General features: G+C 38.7%; 1 protein-coding gene across 1 annotated transcript in view; it reads left to right on the top strand.

Moving 5' to 3' along the window:
- Window positions 1-260: 260 nt before the first annotated feature.
- KREMEN1 (kringle containing transmembrane protein 1) overlaps window positions 261-20,409 on the top strand; it is a 64,035-nt gene continuing 43,886 nt past the window's right edge. The window contains exon 1 of the mRNA XM_053473479.1: window positions 261-539. Coding sequence (XP_053329454.1) covers window positions 461-539 — 79 coding nt within the window. The 5' untranslated portion in view covers window positions 261-460. The remainder of the gene's footprint in view (window positions 540-20,409) is intronic.

Here is a 20,409-nt window from a genome sequence, read left to right on the forward strand (position 1 = left end):
AGATAATGACCTCTTGTTCTAACATTTCCCCTCCTTTGAAACAATGTTGTGAGTTTGGGGATGTTCTGCTGCCTCTCTGGGTTGCACTGGCTTCCCTTTTATGAATCAGAGAGAAATGTTAGAGAGAATTCTTTTTTCCTCTGCCTAGTATGTATCCTGTCACATGATCTTTTGTAATAGGATCCCTAACCCTGTCTCTAGAATGACTTCTTTGCTTTTGGAAGTGACTGCAGTTGCTGTGAGACGTCAGTAGGGTTCCCCTTTGCCTTATCCTACATGATCTCTCCGTTTTCCTCTCCAATCCGTAACAACAACCAAAAATAAAAGACATCCCCCAAAGCCCAGCCAGTCCCTCTCAGTATCAGAGCAAATTAGCAACCTGCTACATCAGGGGGGCTCCTCTGCCGGGAGACCTGTCACTCTCAACTACTCAGATCCTCACATCAAGCCAGCGAACGAGATGGATTTTTGGGCACTTTTACTGAGGACCTTTCTCTTCCCATCAGCCTTGGTCTTCTCCTCCGATCTCTTTCATTCTGGTGAGTGCAGGAGGGGGCAAAACTGACCAGCAGCCTACAGAGAGGGGAGAGAGACTGAGACATATGCATTGGGATTGAATGGATTGGGGAATAAGGGTAATTCAGGTTACTGGGTGCTGATCTGTGTACTGTTACCCCTGCAACTATTACAGGTAAACTACTGGCATTGCTGATCAAAGCTGCACTTAATATTAAGTGATATATATATATATATATATATATATAGGGATATATATATATATCTATATATATATATATATATATATATATATATATATATATATAATTATTATTTTTATTATTATTTTATAATTATTTATTTTTTGTACATGTGTACTTTTTTGTGTTCTTTGTATGAGTTGATATTTGTATTCCGGGCTGTCCTTCTTCCCAGGAGAATATGTGATCAGGTTCAGAAATAATAAGTGTATACATGATTACTGAGGTTAAACACAATTGCATTTAGAATAGAGTTAAACGCTGTTGTCGTCACACACAGGAAATGTCACCGGTTGCTGATTGTGTTTTAACTGCAGTTCTAAAATAATGCCCCCGATTGCTGCGCTGTAATGTCTGCTACAGGTAAATCGCGTTGAACTTTTACGGTGCGGCAGAAAACACATGGAAAAGACGGTAGAAGTTGAAGTGATTTGGAAGGTTCATTATCAGATTCTCCTTTGACAATGCAGTGATGGGTGAGGGGTTTACTGTCTGATACTACTTTGTTAAGGGGATCCTATGATGTCATAGTTAACGACAAATTAAAGGCTTGCTATGAAATTAACCGCAGGGGTACATGACATCTACACGTAACACCTGTTATTTTGCATTGCATTCTTCACCTTAGCCACCAAAGAACACCTGAATCCAGGACTAGTTTGTCGGGTCATCTGGTTTTCAGGTGTTAGCTGCACAGCACAAGAAGATTCGGCTTTTGATCTTTACATTCCACAATCTAAACACTGTATTGTTCCCTGTAGAAAGCAGGCCCCCTCATTGCATTCATGCCTCTGCATGTTTCCATTTCTTTCTAGTTTTTTTATATACTATGTAATTGAAGTTGGTATTTGGAAAATAATAATATTAATACACGTATAGGCAGAATTCCATCTTGTGTATCGCCAATTGATGTTGTTGCTTTGTGTGTGGAATATAGATATATCAATATATATTAGCTGGTTAAGCACTGGAGGATTCCGTGGAGTCACCTTAGTGATGTAATAAATTCCCGGCTGTCTCCGTTCTGGCTGATAGTGATTGTTCCATTGTTTGTCCATCTGATGATGACCTCAAATGTCGATGCTTAGTCTAAACACAATCACTATCCACGGTTTGAGTCTCATTCACGCTCAGATCCACCCTGCACGTGTCACAGGGAAATTCCCTTCTCGTCACGTCCCAATCTCAGGACGCGATTCCAAGATTCAGGGTTAAAACGCGTTAGTAATGGAAAACACCCCATTAAATGGAGAGACGCGCGTGAATATGAACTGTGGACAGGCTCCTGAAAATTCCAGCACTAGTATCTGCTGTAGTAAAATGCTATATTACAGCGTAAATACATGATAAAACCGGAGCTGTGCACTGTGCTGTGTATATTATAGCTCATTCGATGCAGAAATATTTGCTTTAGCGTAGCCACAGTTACAATACTGCGTTACACCAGCTACAACATTCATTGTTAGCTAATTATACAATCCGGATTTGAAGCCCTTGAGGGATCCAGAGCCCAGCAGAGTATGAATTAGTTTGCCGCGTTGGTTTAATGTGCTTGTCTAGTCCATATTCTTGTATACACAATGGCAGCGTTTGTCCACTTCATTCATCCTCTCGCACCTCTTGAGTGAAGCGACCGTATTGGATAGAGATATGTTAATCTTCAACTTCAAGGAGGATAAATGAAGCTGTGTGATCTGCTTACAAAAGCACTTGCAATGAACTGGTTGCATTTTCCATTTCTATTTTGCCGCACATTCACCTTTGATTACAGGGGTTAGAGGCGTACGAGGGGTGTTAGAGGCTCTAATTGATCATTGAGAAGTCCTAGTTTGACCCAGAAGCAACCAGTGATGTCAGCCTTGCAACCAGCGTTTGGTCCTTGCTAATCTCATGCCCCAGTGCTTCCGATTCTCAGACCTTCTGTATTGCTTCCACCCTACACGATATTACTTTATTAGTGTCATCTGCAAGGGCATTATTATGGGATAGACTTTGTAAAGGTCTACCTAACATCACATATCCACGTTCGTATTGTGTTTCACCAACAAGCTGTCAAAAATAAAATCACCCACCTGTGCTTACATTGTCTTAGTAAATACAGAATTCTAGAAACAGACTGTAATCTTTTAAGACATATAAAAAAGGTTATTGTTTTACTTTACTGAATGGGTGGTAGATAAGTGGAACAGCCTCCCAGTGGAAGTAGCGGTAAATACAATGGGGGAGATTAAATAGGTATGGGATAGGCATATGGCTAGACGAGACCAAGGACTGGTTAAGTAAGTCTTTACAGCAGGGAAATAGACTAAAATGGGTCGCATGTCTCTTAACTGCCTTAAAATTCCATGTTTCTATTCATAAAAGTGATAGCATTAGAAAGGTTGGTAAGTTTTCCGCCTGTTACTCGTCAGAATGTTCCCCATACTGACATAACTTAAAAATAGTGTAATGTCTCTGCGATTTGCATATAATTAGTTCTGCGGATGGTCCTTTAGGTCAGGGAACATTATATGCACAGAGGAATATTATCAAATTACTTTCCCATGGGTTAGCCCTGTAAGAACACAAAGGGTACCTTTGTGCTGTTGATTCACCTAAAGGGTCTATTAGATACCTATTGTACCTTGATCATCAGTTGTTCTCTTGAGGAGCAGAAATATGCTAGACCTGGGATGTGCAGAAATGTGCAAAACCTTCTTGATTGCAGTGTTGGGCATTCATAGGATACAAAAGTCTACAACATTTTGTTGCCATTGCAGCAAAGGAACCTTGTTTGTATGTATTTAGATATGCTGAGTAGACTTCATAGGGATAAATACTAGATACGTGTATTTAATACCGTGTTATTACCGGCTTCCCCGGGTCCTGCTCTGTATCACGTTAGCATATGCTATACACTATATAGTACACCATACACTTTATTGTGTGTTTGGAGAATATGTGTGTAATAATAATAACTATTATTTATTATATTATAGTTGGTATTATTATTATTATAGTGTTTGCTTAATTCATTGCTTGTATATAAGGGGCAGGAGATGCATGGAATTCCCACTGGTTAGTTGTGTATACTGAGTATGGCAGAAACTAGGTGGCTTACTACAAAGTCTGAATGGATCACCATGGGTTAAGGGAGACTCTTGTCTGTTGTGCTGAAGACCAGTCCGGGTGAAAAGGATCTTTGAACACCAGTAAATCCTTGACAGATGTGAACCACATGCCTTGCAAATAATATGCATGCGCCCAATTACTATACTCTGGGTCTGTTTCTTTCAGAGTCACTGGTTTACTGATATTAATTATAAGAATTCTCTTTGAGTTAAAACTTCACAGCTGCATTTCCAAATTGCCAAAGAGCTTTGATTAGTAAGGGAGCCGCTATTGTGTTTTTGCCACTTTAATTTGTCGATTCCATCATATTGCAAGTAAATTGCAATGCGAACATACCATGGCATCATGTCCTGCCTCAGCCCACATTGCACGCGTGCTCTGTCTGTTTTAACATAGAGACGCGCACTTTTGGAGCCCAGGTCATCATAGTAATTTATAAGGGGAGGCTCCTGGCGTCATATAGTAGCCAGTGGGTTGTTACGAGCATTTAATTATACTCATTTGCTCAGTAAAATTGGTGAATCACAAAAAAGGGGGAATCATCGGCCTGTCGTACGTAGAAGACTCCCTCATCACCCATTGGGCTAGACATCCCTGAAGCCCCCAACATTTTTCTATGGGTGCACCCCATAGCCTGTGATGAACATATATGCACCCAGGGCAAGGTGGCCGAGGGGTGTCTGATCCATGCTCTGGAAGATAACCGTGAGAATGTTCGAGTGCAATACTTTTGTACTAGAGCCATGTATTCTATGGGATATTAAGGGGACACGTTTGGTAGCGGTTTTAAGACCAGCATCCCTGCTTGTATCAGCTGTGACTGCCAATAAAAGCTACATTGAAAAAAATAATGAATAAGTGTCCTACCGCCCATTGCCTTTAGTATCCCTGATATTTTTTTATTGGTTTGGACTCTCTGGATCAGTTCCCTGTTCCTCCAGTCTGGCCCATGCCAACTCCCTGCCTACTTCCTTCCTGCTCGGTGCCCTCTAAAGTATGTCTGGGGCTAGTCCAAACCCTAAGTGTGGCTACCCCTGTCCCCTCACAAAACTTCTCCCCCAGATGATGAAGAGCGCTGGGTAACCTACCCTAGGAAGTTCACAGGCATGGTGAGCTCATAAAGCCTGAAGTTGTCAGGCTGGCTGTCATGTCAAAGCTTTCTCTGTGCTACATCCAGCCTTAGGGCCTTGAGATGGACAGCTGTGATGCCACTCCTTGTGAGCATGTCGCTGAGGGCATATTACCTGTTAGTCAAGGACTTGAGCAGTGTGTTTGTCCTTATTGCTACAATCCCAAACATAGAAAGTACACTCTGCATTGGAAATAAAGCCGTTGTTTTCACAGCATTTACTTGTATGACAGTGTTGTTGTTTTACAGGCCGCTGCGTACTGTTCAAGTAATTTGAATGTACCCTGGTTTCATTTTTCGACTTTTAATAAAATCCACACTAGGTGGCAAGGACCTTGTATTATAACCCAAAATATAGAGTAAAAATCCCCTACCGCGTGCCTGTTGATATTGAGTAAAGAAAATACAGTTTATTGTTAAGTTGCATTCTAAAGAGAATATATACTCCAAACAACTAAATTTGTTTTTAGAAACTTTTGAATAATTACAACAAATAGGATCGATTAAGGTTTTGGTTTTTAAAATATTCACCAGTCTTCAAGATATTTTTTAATAGCAGATTTGTACTTGGTGCTGAGCCCACATGCACCGCTGTCCTCTAAGGAGCTTCTTGCATTAAAATTGAAGTATAGCTTGTATAGAATGTGTGTATTGATGTTTAATTAAATGGAGCGTCATGTCCATACCTGGGAACATGCGTGGATGTGGTTTGTCCACAACATCTTAAATTTGTATGGGGATGGGATCCAGAGATTGAGCACCATGACCTTAAGAATTGGACAAGTGCTGCAGACCCTCCGGGGCAAAACCTGGAGGGTGTCCAGGCATTGTCATGTCAGATTTTTTTTTTATATAATAAAACATTGAAGCCCCCTACCTTTTTTATACCAAATCATGATGTTTCTATAAGATATGCTACACTTGGTGCCCTACCCCTTCCATGCACAGACTATCTAGCCTTTCTAACTGGGTGCCTCAGGGTTCAGTCTGGGTGACAGCTGAACATATGGAATTTGTAAAGAAAACAACATTCAAATTTATCTGACTTTCATATTTAGCTATTTCACAATACGTAAAACTTTTTCATGGTAGCATGTCTTTAAAATAATTAAAAATTGTTAATATTTCTTTAGAACATTTTATATAATATATTTTTCTGTATCCTTAAAGCTTCTTGGTGCCCAAGTTGACCCTTTGAACCTGGCATTAATGATCATCTATTTCTAATGGCTTTTGTAATTACTATCACATTACTGCTTTATTTTTGTGCAGAATTATGCTTGTACCTACTAAATTGATTCAGTTATTACTGTTTTTTTAATCTCGGTTTGAGACCTACATGTAACATATACAATATGCTTTCCATTTTACAGGTATTATTCTTCCACTTGCAACTTTTCACATAATAATTCCTTATATGGTTAAATAAAAAGTTAAAAAGAGATCATGGTTAAAAATAGAGCGTGCCTTAATTATTCATGTCCTTTTTCACAAATTCAGGCCATAAAGCTCGGTGTGTGCATCTATACACCAACCCCTACTGAGAAATACCTAGTAGGTCATCTTAGGTAACACCGAATGATAATTATATATTCTTCTCACTCTTCAATTAGATATGCGTGGCAGGTACAATGGAGTTTTTTAATGGAAATGTCTCCTCTTGATGGTAACCTTTGGTTATATCAATATAGCAGGTTCGCTTTGGATGGTATGTGCCAAGGTTTTTTTCCCATCCGACACATATAAAGTGCCTCCCTGCAGTAAGGAAAGAAGACAATTGATTCCCTTCTCTACAGAAGGGTCAGACTTGATGTGTTGGCCAATGTGGCAAGCCTAGCCAAGGACAATCAGTGACCCCAGTACACCCATTATTATCACATTGTATTTATAGAGCTCCAGCAGATTCTGGACTGCGGTTGCAATAGGGAAGGATATAAATTAACAGTAACATAAAAAATGACAATATACATAATTAACAATAAAGCTAGGACACACTAAGACATTGTGGCACCGACGGAGCAGAGGGCCTTCTTTTAAGTTTACAGGCTTTTAGGGGGTTGAGGAAGGACGAGACAGAAGGTGAGGGACTGCTTGGGGCTATAACGAGTTAGATTTTCAAACTATAGAAAACTGAAATTGCACTATTTTTTAATTATGACTATAGTGGAGGAGTCACCCACACAGTTTTTAGCATTAAATTAATTTGTTAAAACTATATTTAGTTTCTGATGATTGAATTTGTAATTAGTACATTTTTCTGGAATATATATAGTTTTAAGGTGGACTATTATTATTATTACCTAAATAAGCTGGAATCTGTGACAAAAAGTGGCAAAACCAGCTTAACTAGTTTCTTGTTCCAAAATCTTCTCCCTTCTCACTCACTTTTCGGAATGCTCTTAGAACTAAAGGGAAGTTGGGGGGGGGATAATGTAATGAGGAGGAATGATCATGCACAATCCTAAAAACATTATGTTACAATGATTGCTCCTACAGTATATATGAGTTTCTGACACATTACTTATTTGAATCTGTAAACACTATTACATTATTACAACTTGAAAATGCATAAAAGACATGGAAAAGCAAACATTTAATAAAGGTAGGGAGATTTTAGCTTCTGACGTCAAAGTTTAGATAAAGGGACTAAAGTCTTAATAGATAATCCAAACTTTATCCTGGATTTGTTGATCCCTGCTTGTACTTTTGGCTAACCTGTTGATTTTATTATTATTATTTATTCTTTTTTTTAAATACCGGATTCCCGGTAATACTTGGTGAATTTCCTTTTGGTTGCCTGAGGATATATTGCCAGATATATTATACGTTGAAGGAGTAACCGAGATAGCAACCCACTCGCAACGGTGAATTTGGAGATTATGTAGATTTTTGAAACATTGGTAAATAGAAAAAATGCACACTGATTCCATCTATTTAGCATCTAAAATAAATGGGAAGTGTCCCATTATCATCAGATGCCTGTGCGCGTGTTGTACTACTAATGCCGGAGGCACAAATTATAGAATAAATCATTCCTCTCAAATCTCAGACAATCTTTAATGCACGTAGCCTTTAATTTTAAGCAGTATAGAGTAGAAACCTCACTATCCTGGGTTTCATACCCTTGTTCATTTTGGCCATGTTGATTTAGTTGTGTAGTCTAAAAAAATATTCTTTGCTTGATTTAATTTCAATCTTCGCTGGGTTGTTAATGGAACAGTGAACCTGTTTGTCTGGTTGGGCATTTGTTAGCAGAAGGGATGCGACACAGGAAAGAATTGTTAGGATATCTTACTCTGGGCACACTCGGAAAGCTTTTATATAGTTTGTCATGTCTGTGGCTAGCTGACCAAACCGATTGATCCAGTTGTAGTATTAAGCTTCAGGCTGTGGGTCAAAAAAGGATAAGGGGTGAGTCTGGTACATAGCATTTCTTATAAGATCAAAAAGCACTAAAAAAAAAAAACCATACCTTTTGCCATTTGTATAAAGGTCCATTGCTGGGTTAGCAGCAGAAAAGCCAGAAGCCAAATAGTTATTTACATTAGCATAGCTTTAAATATTTTTTGGGGGGGTTTTATTTGGAGCCGAGTTCCAAGCCACAAGGGTAGATTTTCTATAAGGAGAACAGTTTTGATGGATAGCAGTAGGTTTGACATTATTCAATTGAAATAGAGAACTGTAACCCCATAAAAGTACCCAGAGTTACCATATCTGCAATTAAAAAGAGGACATTTACGTAGGTGGAAAATACAAAGATAAAAATAAAACATCCACGATTTAAGCAGCAGGTACAGTCTGTTATTTTTAATGGGCTGAGCAACTTAAGTGCACGTATTGATCGTCAAATAATAGAGGAACTGTCATATCCAAGATAAAAGTAACTGAATCCAGCACTGAAAATCACTATGACTTGTGCTATTAGTATTTTTTAATGATGCTTTTTTGTAAAGTAGTTTATGTTCTGTTTTCTAGTTATTCGGACTTATAGATCCGACAGATCTGACATCACAGCTGCTTCTACTTAAGGCTTTTCATCCAAAAAACAAAATACCGTTATACATCTGTGAAGACTGCAGTGGAAGCCTATGGGCAGCCTAAGCAGGAAGGTAGCACACATCCTATATTTACTACAATTATAGTACTGGGTATCGTTTCCGGTTTATATCTTAATAAGAAAATGCATATAGCCATATTAGCCAAAAACGAGGATACCTAGTAAGCCATGCTTGCAGGATCTATGTTCAGACCTAGGCCGAGGGTACAGGTGCCAAGGGAGATCTTGAAAGCGAGCAGGCACGACAAACCAAAGGGAAGCACAGGGATACAGGCAACTATAAAACAAAAACATAGGTAAAAAAGAAACACACAGCTTAGCTCTAGGACCTAACATTAATTCAAAATGTGGAGATTTAGTTGGTTGTTTGGCTATAAGATGGAATCTTGCCACCACTTCACGGTACTTCACATTAGGCAGCCCTAAACTAAAAAAAAAAAAACAGAACACCACAACTAAAACCTGGCTAACAGACCCAAGGAGCTTACCTGTAGCAGATAGGAAATAGAAGTACAGGGTGAGACAGTTAAAATAGAATTAAGCGAGAAACACAAACCAAGGCACAGACATACAGGGGACCGGACGCGTACTACTAATACGGTGACACTTCTTATGTTCTATTGGCAAACAGCTGTTTCTTTAATTCCCTTCACACCCCTTAGGACGTACCATTGCATCCCTAAAATCTGTTCCAAGACACCCATTAGGAAATACCAGTACATCCTGAATTTGTTCCAGCGACATGGACATCTCCCTGCCGCCACACTGACAGCCAGGACTCCCATCTGTCAGCAGAAGCCCAGCGTGGCTGGTTTCCTGCCAACCGATCTTGTGTAATGGTGCTTTGCGCTCGCTTCAGTGCGCTGTTATATAAGGAATGTCCGATCGCTTGATTGGGCATTCACTTCCTTTTTTTTTACATACTAGCACTCATAATTACTATTCTTCATATGTGTCTATGGTTTCAAACGAAAGCCCTATTTTGTTCTGAAAAAAAAAATGATGTCTAATTTGCGTGGGTACATCAAACACAAAAAAGGAGAATCTTGATTAAACCACATATGGTAAAAATGGCAACGTAGGGTACTAAAAAACTTTGGTATGGAAGGGGTTAACTCATACTTGTAAGACTGGTAGAAGACATTCACTAAGTAAAAAGACTGGCTAAGTAAAGATGGTCTCCCAGGTGGATAGGCTTGGATGAGCAAAAGCACATTAGCATAAAAATCTAGGTGGGGATCAATCAGAGCGGATTTGCAACAGGAAGGGATTTTTTCAGTATTAACATGCAAATGATCAAACCGCTTTTTGGCTTTTCTATTCTTTCCTAAAATCCCAAAGGTGCTTCTTCAGCTGGTGCCTAAGCAGCGATACTTGGCACGTTCTTCTCTGGTTGATCGAGCCGGAATGTTAACAACAACTGGCTGTTTTAAGTATCACTAAACTGGTACTTTGCTGCTTGATCACTTAATAAGGGGAATGGAAACTTAAGTATCAGGGCAGTGCTTTTGATGCAAAATAATACAAATAGTCCAGGGGCAGCTTGCGACTTGTCCATTCCTTTTGCCAGAATATGGGAAGAAAATAATAACAAAAACAGACCTTTATGAAACCAATTTCTATAAATTATCAGGAGGTAAATTATCAATGTAAGTAGGGAGCACTGTGCTCATAAACGTCGTCACATGATTAAAAATAACTAAAATAATTTATTCTTTTTATTGATTGATTTTTTGTAAAGCTCCATCATATTCTGCAGCTCTAGACAGTTGAATTTATTAAAACATATGTACAGTATTATTTTATTGGCAATATTGAGTTTAAAAGCAAAGGTTTATTTATAGAAGGTAAGATATGTGACATCGCAACGATGACACGCTTGTCAAAACTGTGTCATGATCTCACACGCAGATCATCTCCCAAACAAAAAGATCTATTGTAAATTGGGAACTGTGTATCTTGTTTTTAATGTTACTTTAAGTTCCCTTAGGCTACCATTGTCTTTAAAATTATAGTTAAAACTATGGGTGGTGACAGTATGTGGGGAAGTATTTAAATGTATTTTAAACAAGTTGTCTAATTTTAGATACTGTAACAGTTTGCATAGTTCCGCTTAAACCCAAATATAGATAAATGCAAAAAAACTTCCAAATGCATCAGATATCTGACATATTTGGCATTTAGGGTCTTTTATTGCCTACTTCTGGCTACCAAAGTGTTGCTGCGCTGTGTATTGTCCACCCGACTGCCACTCGATGCTTTAATTGTTTTTAAATATCAAGTGAAGATATTTTACAGTTTTCTTTAATGCATTAATCTGATAAAGTAGGAAAAAAAGCTTTGACCACTGCTTTGATCATTCACTGTAACTTTACTCACACTTTTAATGGTCAATGTTCTCTCAGCCCTGTAATTACTAGAGCTGTAATGATTCTACATGCCGTAATGTTGGTTTTCCTTCTTATCAGACCTGATCCTATGGTATTATTCTCCGCTATGTCCTTGCATAAACCTAGAATTTTGCTAAAGAAAACCTGCTTGTTCTGTCTGCTGATCCTGCTGTGATCCATTAAGAATCCCGAACCAAGTCAGGACAAGCAGATGCTTTTTGCCACAGTTGTTCTCCCATATAGTTTCACTTCCGAGAAAATTAAAACGTATACAGCCGTTTCCTTTTTTAATGGGTACGTGTAGTCCGACCACCCGAGACTGCTGATCTTTAGCTTTTGAAATCTTTCAGACTGTGATATGGATGGGCAGCTTTGAGCTTTGTCTGCCCATCGTCTACATGAAGAGGCTTTAGGCTCTAAGGAGTTCTGGAGCACACATAGACCAGGCCTCTCTTTTGCCTCTAGATCAGACCTGGGCAAAGCACGGCCCGCGGGCCACATCCGGCCCGCTGAATAGCTCGGACCGGCCCGCAAAGAGTGTCCTGGTAACTCACCAATGAGTCCGGTGTCCCCCCCCGCCCCGGTCACTTACCTTAAACTCCTGTGTTGGAAGCGTTTGTCTCGGGTGCCGGCGCTTTACGCTGGGCGCCGGCATATGACGTCAGACGCCGGCGATCAGCAGTGAAGCGCCGGCACCCGAGACAAACGCCTCACGCTTCCAACACAGGAGTTTAAGGTAAGTGACCGGGGCGGGGGGGGGGAGATCCTGAGAAGGGGGGGGTTAGGGAGTTAGAGGGGAGATACTGAGAAGGGGGGGTTAGGGAGTTAGAGGGGAGATACTGAGAAGGGGGGTTAGGGAGGGAGGTCTTACTGTGTGTGTGTGTCTTACTGTGTTTGTGTGTGTGTGTCTTACTGTGTGTGTGTGTATCTTACTGTGTCTGTGTGTGTCTCACTGTGTCTCTGTGTGTCTTACTGTGTCTGTGTGTGTCTTACTGTGTCTGTGTGTGTCTTACTGTGTCTGTGTGTGTCTCACTGTGTCTGTGTGTGTCTTACTGTGTCTGTGTGTGTCTTACTGTGTCTGTGTGTGTCTCACTGTGTCTGTGTGTGTCTTACTGTGTCTGTGTGTGTCTCACTGTGTCTGTGTGTATCTTACTGTGTCTGTGTGTGTCTTACTGTGTCTGTGTGTGTCTTACTGTGTCTGTGTGTGTCTTACTGCGTGTGTCTTACTGTGTTCATAGCTTATTCAGTTATTGTAATAAATATTTTAGCCCATTTTTTAGCTCAAAATATTTTTTCCTTTTTTTTCTCCTCTAAAATCTAGGTGCGTCTTATCAGCAGGTGCGTCTTATAGAGCGAAAAATACGGTATGCACTCCGAAGCCTTGTTCATTTTGTTCACTTCTGTGCTGTGCTAATAGTTATTCAGGCCTTACTTATTCAAGCACCTCTACCAATGACGTAGGCTTGAATAACTTTATTAAACAGCACATAAGTTAACAAAATGGACAAGGCTTCGGAGTTTGTAGTTTGTAGAGGTCTGGCCCTCTAAAACCATTCCAATTTCTCATGTGGCCCCATGGGAAAATTAATTGCCCACCCCTGCTCTAGATGCTCGTGGAAATTATACACTGCATGGCGTATTGGACCATTGCTACACTGGTGGATTATTTACCACCCAGAACCTACTATTTGCTCTAATGTTTAATCTCATTTAATAAGATCTCCAGAAATAGCTGGAAATAGGATTTAGAAGGGAACCATTCACAATGATTGGTTTTAATTGGAACCAAAAACAGGTAGTTATTCAGTAGCTTCAGGTCAATAGGTGTGGGATGCTACTTCCATTGGTGTAATACAAATATAGAGCAAATCAAGTATATTTTTGATATAATGTGATTTCAGTCCTTTGCAGATTAGATGATTAATACAATAACATCCACTTTGAAACCCTGTTTTGTTGGTAATTTAATTGTAAAGTAATTATGTCTACATACACACATAGCATTTTTATAAGCTGTAGAGGTTTATCCGAGATCTACTTACAAACACATTGTCTGATAATGACTGGCGTCAACATCTGCTCTACAGCCTCCCCCTCCGCCAAGTGATTTATTGCAAGATTTATTATTGTGTCCTGTTAGTTTGCCAAGCTTTTAAACATAGGGTAACCACAAAAAGACAATACATGCCCTTGTGTCTGTTCTGCATCCAGAAGGAATGCAAACAATTATATTGCAACATGGCCAACTTTCAGAATGAATTTGATCCTCAGGTGAGATTGAATGAAAAGATAATCAGTTTATTTGTCTTGATGAAAAATTGACACAAGTGGAGATCCATCACCGGTAGTAGGGAAGCCACATCAGATGTCGATCACGTTTAATTGTAGATTTGTGTGGAGAGTTTATCCGACAATCACCTCCATACTGTTTATTAATAACATATATTCTGTTTCTATTTATAAAGCAGCATAATTGTTAAATTTATTAAATGCACAGGAAATATTATAGCTGATTGCAGCTATAATTTATTGAGGGAAATGGGAGCCAGGTCGGCATATATACATAGCTGGAACCGTGTCCTTCAGTAACTCATGTAGACTGAGGAACTCTACAAGAACTGTATCCACCAGGGGTATCCTATAATATTATACTGTACACAGTCTAGGGCTCTGTCTCATATATTGCACGCACCATAGCTAGTTAAATGTTAAAGGAAATCCATCTGCATAATTTTGTTTAATCATATTTACATTTAAATACAAGCGTCAGCGATGCCGTGTAATTTCCTGTTACACCTATGTGACAATTTGCATAAAATGAAAAAGAATTGGTTCTGTGCACACAATCTGGACAGGACGTTGAATTCCCATTTTTGAAAATGTATGTCCTTAAAAAAGTTTGTCAAGTAGATTACACTTCTAGGGTTGTGAGTGCGTTCCAGCGAGACTTGCTGAAGGTTAAATAAGGTGAAGGAAGCGTACCTCCCAACATTCAGGATAGCTGGCAGATGACATCTGAGCAGTGCTTGGGTTAATCACGCAGCACATGTGCATTAAAAATCACTGCTATTTAGGTCGTTGTTCCTATATATACTGGATTCATTTATTTCACTAATAACTGGAAATAGGTACTCTGGAGCCCACCATTTTTTCTATGTGTGGCACATAGGAGAGGCAGAGTCTGGTTGCTAAGGGCAGAAGTAATGGAGGTGGTGAGATTTGGGCCAGTTGTCAAAGGAGCACTTTCTCATTTATTTTTATGTTAAATGCATATTGAAGTCCTGTTTGCTTTGATTCAAGTGTGTTTCGTTACAATCTTTAGTAATTGAAGGTAGAAAATAATACTTCTGTCTGATTTAACTCCTCCCCCAGCTGCCTCTCCTAAAGACAGGGGTCATTCTTCAGTACAGTTATTACACATGCTCTGTAGTTAATGGGGGCTGTGCCACCACTGAAACTAATGGGAGTAGCAGCAGCCAATCACACATATGCAATCCAAACACTGTTTCGCTGACATACATGAGGATTGGCTACTGGTACTCCCTTTGCACCTGCACCAATATGCATGCAATAAAATGCAAAATAGACTTTAACCCCTTAATGACAAAGCTCTTACATGTACGGGCTCAAAATGCATTGTTTTCAATGGGTTTAGGGACCGTCCATTGTCCTTAAGGGGTTAAAATGCATTAAAAAAAAATTGGGGGCATGTAGACTATTTGTTTAAAGGAGCAAGGCCAGATAAGATTGCTTGACGGTTTGCAATAAATTATCTTCCAGCAATGAGAATATTTAGTCACCTTCGTAGTACTTACAGAGGGTGTAGTAGAATGTATCAAGTGATCCACCTGTACACGGCGTCAACAGAATTGCTAGAGAATTTACAGATCGAGAGAAAAAAAATCATTTGCAACACCATTTATTTATGACATCACCTTTCGGAACCATGAGGAAATTGACCTACTGCTATGTAATCCAGCCAGTTTGAATAAAGTGCCGCAGGTATAAAAGGGAGGGACAAATTCAGAGAGATAAATTTAGAGATAAAACAACCTTAACATACTGTTTGCAGAAACTCCCAAGATGGAGCACTTACTATAAGTCATTAAGAAACGTAAATTCAACTTATAGATATTTGTCCGACAGGGGACTGCATGACCAATATTCAATTTTTTTTATCGCTTCTCCGTTTTACAGGCTTGCTTCATAAATCTTTCATATACGGATATTACGCTGCTTGGCACCAATATCTTAACCCTTCTGTTGCAAATGGATCTTTGGCCGTTTTTTCAGTTTCTCCACAGTTTCTCGGCGCATTTAATGATTGAACGTAATGTAAAACAGAGCACCCTGGATAAAAAAAGGAGCACGGCCACAACACACAGAGCAAATCAAGATAAATCTAGATGTTGATGAGTGATTTTATATGTGAAGTGACACTTGTGCAGGAATGAAAGTGGATGGGGTATGCTGTGGTACAGCGGTAATTATATTGCTTATTGAGTTAACATTTGATACGGACCAGTGTAGGTTTTCTGCAGTTACCACTGTGTCCTGGCACGGAGATCAGACACCATAGATTTCTTAGAGGAATTTTTATGGCGTTGTAATCATTGAGAAATTTCAGTTTCTGTATTTGATATAAGAAAAAAATGCCAATCAAGCATCTTAAAATAGAAGCTGGTTTGAGCAAGGTTCCCCTAACCTCTGGTTTCTGTAAGTAAAATAACTTTTCTTATAAACTACTTGTTATGTCCTGTCTGCGGAATATGATGGCGCTATATAAAACAATAGATAATAATAAAAGAGCTTTGGGCATCAAAGTTCTAGTCAGGTCATATCTTCCTGATATGAAAGAAGAAGTCTGTTTTATTTATGCGCTTATTTGCCTACAGCTAAATGCATGGGAAAGAAAGGCTTCCCAAAATGCATTAAAATGGGGGGAAAAAACACTTTATTACTAGACTATTCCTTTAACGTGTCTTCGGAGTCTCTGAGGGAATTTCTGTCACGTATAATGACGTTCATATTGATCGGATGCCGTTTAATTGCATTGGTTGGGGCGATGTACATTTATTTTACAGCTGCGACGTGGATTTAATATTGTGCTGTTTTGTGATACCTTTTTTTTTTATTATTGGATTATCCTTCGATTTCAGGAGAGAAGCGAATGGGAAGAAATATTTGTTAGTCTCCTAACAGGCAAACAGGAAACTCTAGAGAATTCTACTTATGCTGGGATTGGGGTAACTCAATATGCTGCGTTGTATCAGGGCTTTCCAAAACTCGGTGGAAATTCAATATAAAGGATAAAGTTTAATACCCAGAGATTGAAATCAAACAGGTTTAGTGCATTAGAAAGACAGGTCCACACGAGAATTGGTTTACAAGTATGATCTGAAGCGAGCAGGTGTAAGAATTCTATACAATCATAATATTAATAAAAATCATATACAAGAAAGAAACATAATTTACATTGACAGCGATATTTTTTGGGCCAATTTTGCATATTTTTAATACTTGTACTTGGGCTTTACCCAGTGAGTTCCCAGAATGAATCATACTTCATTGATTTGATAAATTCATTTTTTTGTCTCATCCGTACCAACAGTTATGGTCAGAAGGCGATATCTACCTTTTTTTATGACTTTGCATTCCACTAAATGGTGGGAAAGACCTCTGAAAATTCAACAATACAAGGGAAATAAAAAAAAAATAATGATTTTATTTTTAACAATATAAACAAAAAAGGTATTTTCCCTAAAGAGAACCATACTGCAGAATTAGTAAATGAAACATGTTTTACATTTTTCTTTTTCAGTATTACATGGAATATAAGGATTTTTTTCTCAATGTAAGAACTTATTATAGAAATCCAAAGCATTGGCTTCGAGTTATAGATTTTTATGTCATACAATTTGGTGACTATTTTGCAAGCCAAATTTTGTAACGCAAGGAGAACCGAGTTCTTTTACTTTTCTCCTAAAGTTTACTTTAAGCAGTTTCAGTCTTTTTCCTGATGTATTAAGGGATCCTCTCATTTTTGAAGTGTTCATTGGTTTGAAAGCACAATCAAGTTCAGAGCGCTTCTGCCTGGAGCAACAGATAACCAGTTAACTGCCTTGATTACTAAACCCGAATGACCCATTTCTGAAGCTTCCAATCAGTGCATAATGAGAGTATGTGTGGCCTATTTTGTAGAAAGCTATGTGGATGATGGCATGGGTTGCCACTCAAGAGATTTTTGAACTTGAATTTTTGTTTATCTTATTTTTATGCAGCTATTATTATGTTGCTGACGTTTGATGTCACTACTACAAACAGAGCTTGTTGGCTTTGGAGTGTTTATCCCAAGCATTGAAGATCTCCTGGTTAGGATCTGTGTGCACATTGTCCTCCCATTACCACAAAACTATAAATGAAAATGATTGAATCTGTGCTTAGAAATTTTATTTTGAGACTTAAACTAACTAAACTAACATGTGTGAATGACCTTCACAAAGAGAAATTCAGCTGTACTGGCAAATATCATGCGTCGATGGAGCTGAGTGGGCCAGATCTGTCTCAGGGTGACATACTTTTAGGGCTTCAACATAGATTAGCATTTAGTGACTAACAGCAGTCCCTTAACGTTAACCTTAACATTAAATGGATATGAGTTTTCACATCAGGAATAACTCACTTTACAAAAGGTCGGACTTTTTACAGGATTCCGTTTCTTTGAAATGAATGTGATATTCTGGATGAGGTTTGTTCTGTGGGTTTTATCTTTTTAGTTTTAGAGGCATTAATAAAAGAACTGTGCAATACGATTGCATTAAATGAGTCAATAATTGACTTATAATTGGCGCCCACTCCCTTGAGCATAAAATGATCTGAAATGGAGCTTGCGGACTGAGCACTTATAGTGGCTAACAGGTCTCCATCATGATACTCAAGAAGATATTTCAACTGTGATGCAATTGCCAACGTGAAACTTGAATATCATGAAGGCAAAGAGCTAGAGTGTATAAACTTGTTGGACACATAAGACTGCAGATCATACTGAGTATGATGGGACTTGTTCACCCACAGCTGAAGTAGCCCACCACTGAGCTAACTGTCCCATATGTTTAATGCATACAGGTGATAGGTGATTACTTGATATATGGCATTACACGACCTAAAAAATACACAATATTATGAGACCAGGCCTTGCGTGGAGTCTCTACTGTAAGGCTCAAGGATACGTGCTTTGGTAACTTGTAATAGGAATTTCCATCCAACTTCTTGGAATGTGGAAGTCATTGGTTCATATGGGGGAATTAGTAAAGTGTCCACCACAAAGTGGGACAAACAACATTTTGATTAGAAGGCGTCCAAGTAGCAGGATAGACCGTACAAAAAGTGGAATTGTGTGCTATATGGGGTGTATGCTATGTACTCAGGGAAATACGTGGCATATTTTACATCACAGGCTTATGTTTACGGTAGTTAATTTTTGTTCTATGAAATAAGAACAAAAATTCTTCCTTGTGATTGTTGTTAAGCACAGAATTTCCTGGTATGAGCACTTAACATATCTCCAAAGAATATTTATGGTGTGTTACAAAATTCATCTAATGTCTATCAGTCTATCTGAACTAAGGAATTCAGAAAATCTACAGAATAATTAAACTTTATTTTTATGCAGCACATTAGAGCTTTTATCTGCCAAATCTCTCATAAAGTACAATACAAAAAAGGAACATCAAATGCTGTAAAAAAAACAAAAAAAACATTTTCACGGGCAATTGAATTTACGTTATATTACTTGCAAAATCATTGTTTTTAAACTTTGAATTTTATTCACACTAAATCCTAACCCCAAGTACATTGTAGCCGAAACGATGCGGCTTATGATTAGAGAAAACCAAGTTCCAGCGTAACCAGACGGAGGCTCGTCACAGCAAGGGCTGTAAAGCCTTGGGATGCACTGCCTATGGAGGAGGTGATCATAGATGCTGTGAAGGCTTTCAAGAATAAACTGGATCACTTTTTGGCAAGAAGGGGTATTTATGGGTATCCATCGGAATTATTTTCTGCTGAAAACTAGCTTGTGCTGAAACAGGGTTATTTGCCTTCATTTCGATGAAATGCCTGGGAGAAGGCAAGGCGGTATCTGGTGCTCATGGTGCCCAATCTACTAACAGGCTGGGAATACTAGTCCCGTTCGTTTCCCGATTGGACTACAGGTCTCATCATCATTTGCTGGTCATAGGAGCTTGAACTCCATAAAATAAAAATCCATTGACATAAAATGTAGTTAAATCTCCTTACTAATAAGCATCTGCTAATTTCGACAGTTGATTTACAATTGGGAAACCAATAAATAGCCGTGTGCCTGTAAATTATGCAAGATTCAAATTATAAATCATTTTGAAGTGGGTGATTTAATTTAGTTATTAAGAGCTTGGCAACAAGGATGAATGCTCCTGCGATGCTTTAAGCAATCATCTACTCTTACCATATTAAACAAATCACCATGACACCGTCCGTACTTTAATTTGGCTCTGCCTTGGGATTTAATCATACTGTAGGAAGCAAATTTCATCTATGGTATTTTATAAATACCATCACTCTCATCCAGTCACGTGAAAGGTTATCTAATTTGTCGCTGAATATTTCAAATTCAGTGTTAATAAAATTGTGTTTACATGGGCTATGATTCACAGTTGCCAACTGCCCCAATATAGACAGGAAATCCCGACAGTACTTGTGTCTCATAGCTAATTTTGTGATAGATTAGCATTCTGGTAAGCGAATTGCCCAATCTATACTTGACAGTGGCTTAATGTTGGTTTGGTGTGATATTTGCCCCGCTGTGAAGTGTGACATAATGCCATGATGTCACAACTTTGACCACCTGTGACATCATTTGTAAATGTTCCCACAAAGCAGAGCAAACTGTTTACTATTATGTATTTCCACATTTTATAATGACTA

The sequence above is a fragment of the Spea bombifrons genome, chromosome 1 (assembly GCF_027358695.1).
Source record: "Spea bombifrons isolate aSpeBom1 chromosome 1, aSpeBom1.2.pri, whole genome shotgun sequence".
Classification (NCBI taxonomy): domain Eukaryota; kingdom Metazoa; phylum Chordata; class Amphibia; order Anura; family Pelobatidae; genus Spea; species Spea bombifrons.